This window comes from Rhagoletis pomonella, unplaced genomic scaffold, assembly GCF_013731165.1.
Source record: "Rhagoletis pomonella isolate Grant_MI unplaced genomic scaffold, Rhpom_1.0 Rhpom_scaffold_00014, whole genome shotgun sequence".
Classification (NCBI taxonomy): Eukaryota; Metazoa; Arthropoda; class Insecta; order Diptera; family Tephritidae; genus Rhagoletis; species Rhagoletis pomonella.
Genome location: NW_023458568.1, coordinates 14330241 through 14334929, shown reverse-complemented (window position 1 = coordinate 14334929; position 4689 = coordinate 14330241). Strand labels below are relative to the sequence as shown.

Genomic DNA, 4689 nt, shown 5'->3' with positions numbered 1-4689 from the left:
AAGAAAAAATATAAATTCTAAACCGAAAATTCAATACAAACACTTGAATTGTTTTAACCATAACCGAACATTTGTTTGTGTATATATTCATTTGTCGGTGCAGTCAATTATAATTTCCACACTTAATTAGGAAACAAAACAAACAGAGCTGATCACAAACTAATCCAGATTTCTAGCAGCATCATATCGATGTTGAATTTGCGTAACTTTTCTTTATGCAAATAATGTAAAATATAAATGAAATCTCGATCGGCGATCACTGAAACCCAGCTAGCGACTGTTTACTCGAAAAAGCAATGTTGCCATTTTTTTCATTAACCATGTTCGAATCGTGGAAATTTTGGAAGACCACAGGGTTGCTTTTAGCATTTAGATTCTTAATGCAAAAATGGAGTTGCATTTAGTTGCATTTAGGTGACGAATTTTGTATGGATAAATGAACATTTAGAGTAGCATTTAGGGCTAATTGCGTTAAATGTGCTTTTACGCGTAAGCAAAAACAGCCCATAAGACAGGTCGTGTCAGCAGACTCGGATTTACGTACCGGTAGGTTTACGTTCTTGACTAATTTTACTTTTAGTAAGCAAATTTGCCCATAAAAAGTGTTGGCAGCTCTTTTTGACTGTCAGGTTCACAAAGGACGAAATACCGTACTGTCTGGTGTGGATTGTTGGTTATAAATAAGTACTAGTTTTAGTCATGAACCAGTAAATTTAGTTTTATGGTGCACAAAAATAACAGTTTGGCCGTGTAGTTCCTAAAGTGTAGCTTAGGAGATTTCTATTCACAAGAAGTTAAACAAAATTTAACGGAAATTGTGCGAGAATATGGAAAAATCGCCTCGATGTAATTTGGAATTTGTGCGCGACGACGACTACGTTGAATATTTTATTTTCCCAAATTTGTCAGATAAGTTAACAAATATTCAAGAAAGCAGTGTAGAGCTGGAGCAGCTCCGAGTGGAATTGTCTGTACTTGAAAAACAATGCATGGAAATCGTGAACAGACGGGTTGAAAACTATGGCTATATTTGGCACAGAGATGAATTTAAATTACAAATGCGCACCGAGTGTGCGCAGGAACGACTGTTGAATAACGAGGTTAACAATAGTTCGCTTGGTTCTGTCGCAGGTGAGTAGCTTATTTTTATATTTTATTACCCATATCTATGTTAAAAATTTGTGTATATAAAAACAGCATTACCTCTACCCCCCCATCTGCATGGCATTTCACACTATGGAGAAAATATCGAAGATGAGTGGTTCATAGTCCACCTTTTATATGAGTTAACACGTAAGGTGCCAGGCTGCATTGCTCGTGTCATTGACGCTGATGGAGAGTTTCTCCTAGTTGAAGCTGCCGAGGCACTTCCAACTTGGGCCAATCCAGAAAGCTGCGAACAGAGAGTACGTAATCATAATTGATATTTCTTGAGTCATATATTAACTACAGATATTCTTAGGTTTACATAGCTGACGGCCACATGCATTTGGTTCAAAACTCACCATCTACTTCCTCAAAATTATTATCGGTTGGTGCAGCAGTTGAGAAAATAAGACAGAGCCCCAGTCTCTATCGTGTATCTAAGGAAATTCAAAATTGCATTAACGAACGTACGAAAGCTTTTAATGGAAGTAGTAATCCAGCAGCACATCGCCAGATAATGCGTTTACCTTTGGGTGTCGCAGCGCTACTTAAAACTCGTCCATCGTTGATTGCACCAGCTGTACGAGCTTTTTGTGAACGTGATGCTATTGACTTGAAGGTTTGCCGTTCAATGCGGTATTTCCCACCTGAGCAGTGTGTTCGAACCAATGTTCTATTCACTCGTTGTCTCTACGCTATGCTTATGCACACAAATTACAAGCCTGACAGGAAAGTTGGCTGGGTGCTAAGCAATACTACTAATACTAAAGAATATAAAGAGCAGATATTAGGCATAAAAATTGCGTGTGGTTTTGAAATTTTAGCCTCTCAGGCTAAATGTGCGAATCAAGATGAAAATGATCCGAATTGGCGTTCTTATGTTAAAAATTTAACGTCAAAAGGATATTTTCGAAACAACATAGAGGGCTCAGAAGTGTATAAACGTCTGTGGAATGAAGCACGTACATATTTTACTAAAAATAATGACCGCTTTCGCACAGCGCCATTAGTTGGATTAGAAATTTTGAATTTGCTACAGAATGTAGATATTTCGGCAGAAAATTTGTGCGATGAAGAAAACAATCTGGAGGTACGCAAAACTTCTATATTTTACTTTGTTAATATACTGTACTAATCCTATCCTTAGCCGAGTGATGCCGACGATTGGTTAAATATTAGTGCAGATCAGTTGGATGCAATGTTGATAGAACGCTATGGTCCCAAAAAAATGCTTAACTCGAATGGTGACATAAATGCCGCGGAATTTACAAAAAATCTCGCTGATTTTCTTGATAAGGAGTCTACATACGAAGGTATAGACGATGATGACATTGAGGATTCAGATAGTGATTGCATCGAGGCGGAAACCAGTGCAACGTCTAAAAAGAATGACGACCCAAAAGTTAACCTTAAAAAAAATCATTCCTTGCGTAAGGCTTGTAATCGGAACTCAGTTATTAATGAAACAGCAAACGCAAATCGAAACAATCAAGCCACTACCATGGAAACTGAAGATAGCACACATGTACGAAATTTTTTGGATTTCGTTATTCCAGAAGACAAATGGGAATCTACTTCTGAAATGAGTGACTATGAAGATGACGATAAATTGGAGCACAATTTTGAATCAATGGCAAATTCCGACAAAAATATTGATAGTCATATCAAAAATTACATGGACCAAATGGATAAAGAACTTGCTAACACCACTATTGGTCAAACATTTGAGAAAAATAGCTCTTTTACGGCTTCCAAAAACGCAGATGATTTCGATGACATCGAGTCATTTCAACCGATTAACATCAATGTAAACACATTAAAGAACATAGTGGATAGCTACAAATCACAGTTGGGAGGATCGGGCCCAGTTTCGAATTTGCTGAGTGCAATGGGTGTGGGTATGTCAAATGCAGCACAACTCGACAGCGACGATGATGAAGCTGATGTTTTAAAAGAATCCAGGGTATAGGCTTAAGACTCGTAAATATGTACATACATATGTATGGAAATGTACATATAAGGCGCTGGGATCTGAAATTTTCTTGCATCACTGTATTATTTATATGTGTACTTATTTTAAAACTGGCCATGATTCAACAACTGCGCCTTGGTCACTGGCACATATTTTATGTAGTGCATTCAATTCATGTAGTTCTAGGATGTGCCCATTACATCAGAAAGTATCTTGTTATGCGAAGGCTTGTATTAAAGTAAATGTACGAACAATATATTTAAATATTTTTTTCCTTATATTGATAAAACCGTGTATAAATTTTGGTTGGAACAAGTGCAGAATACCTACATTTCTCTACTTCGAACTTCAATAACACCAGTAATTATTATTTCAAAAAAAAAAAATTATACTGTTATGACCAGGACTAAGACCCCTATCGATCCTAATATAATATTTTAATCAGATAAATGTACGTATTCTGCACTTAGTGCAGTTGTTCCCAGCTTCTACGTACTTTGAATTTCAATAACACCAGTAATTATTTCCCGCACAAAAAATTATACAGTTACGATCATATCGATCCTAATATAAATTTTTTTAATTTGGGAATTGTAGGTATTCTACATTTAAGATATTTTGGTTAAATATAGCGTTAATTATACGCTGAAGTCTTAGTTTTCGATTAATCTTTAGAGGCAGGGACAAAATTTCCATAGTCTCTTCGTACATTTATTGGTTGATGCGGGCGCTCCTCACGACCATTGCCGCCACGGAAGTTTCTGTCGTTGTGGTTATCGTTGAAAAGTCGGTTATGTCTGTACGATTGACCTCCGCCGACGCGAAATCCTCTGCCATGAGCATGATCTCGGCTGCGTTTATTCCAACCTCCGCGATTATATTTGTTGCCACCTCCATAACTGTTTCGTTGCCCAGAAGAACCGCGGTAGCTATTGCTGGACCCAGAATAGCCCCAATTTTCAACTATTGGTGGGTCAGCGAGCGGTTTCGAGCAGTGATTATAAAAATCAGCGTCCTCGTCAGTAAAGCGATTCGAGAATTCCTCCTGGCATTCATCTAAGAACTCGATATCTTTCTCCGTTAGGCGGTTAATTTTACGATTTGGGTCGACCATGTTCAAAGGTTGAGTAAAGAAAATTCCACAATTTAGAAAATCCACAAGACCGACAACTTCGCCCGCATCCAGTTTATTTCACTTTAAAAGCGAATAGAAAATCAAAGAAAACAGTGAAATCAGCTGTTCATGTCCATTCACAATAACAGCAAAGTCAAGGCATTAACCCTCCTTTATCCTTTAGGCGAACACCTTTTGGGCCCTGTCACACGGTCAGTAATTATGACGATAGACTATGAAGACGAAGCATAAAGAAAAAATGCTAGCAATGTTGTGCACATGTTTGTGCTAAGCAATTTATTGGGAAATGTTTAGTTATTGGCCCACCGTTTTTGGGGTGGGGGCGGAGGGGGAGGGGGAGGCCCCCAAAGCCCCCTCATTCGAAAGGGAACAGTCGCCACTTTACGAAAAGCCCCACCCCCCCTTGGGGACCTCCCACAGACCCCTAGGGAACCGT

General features: G+C 38.3%; 2 protein-coding genes across 2 annotated transcripts; one reads left to right on the top strand and one right to left on the bottom strand.

Annotated features, from left to right (window-relative positions):
• Window positions 1-625: 625 nt before the first annotated feature.
• LOC118749259 (protein ecdysoneless-like) lies at window positions 626-3376 on the top strand. Its single transcript, XM_036484058.1, has 4 exons — window positions 626-1131; window positions 1198-1406; window positions 1463-2236; window positions 2294-3376. The coding sequence occupies exons 1-4, from the start codon at window positions 828-830 to the stop codon at window positions 3113-3115; spliced, it is 2109 nt and encodes a 702-aa protein (XP_036339951.1). The 5' UTR covers window positions 626-827; the 3' UTR covers window positions 3116-3376.
• A 289-nt stretch (window positions 3377-3665) lies between these two features.
• Window positions 3666-4320, bottom strand: LOC118749260 (RNA guanine-N7 methyltransferase activating subunit-like). The gene has a single exon (XM_036484059.1). It carries the CDS (start codon window positions 4230-4232, stop codon window positions 3783-3785), a length of 450 nt encoding a protein of 149 aa, XP_036339952.1. The 5' UTR covers window positions 4233-4320; the 3' UTR covers window positions 3666-3782.
• Between the last annotated feature and the right edge of the window lie 369 nt (window positions 4321-4689).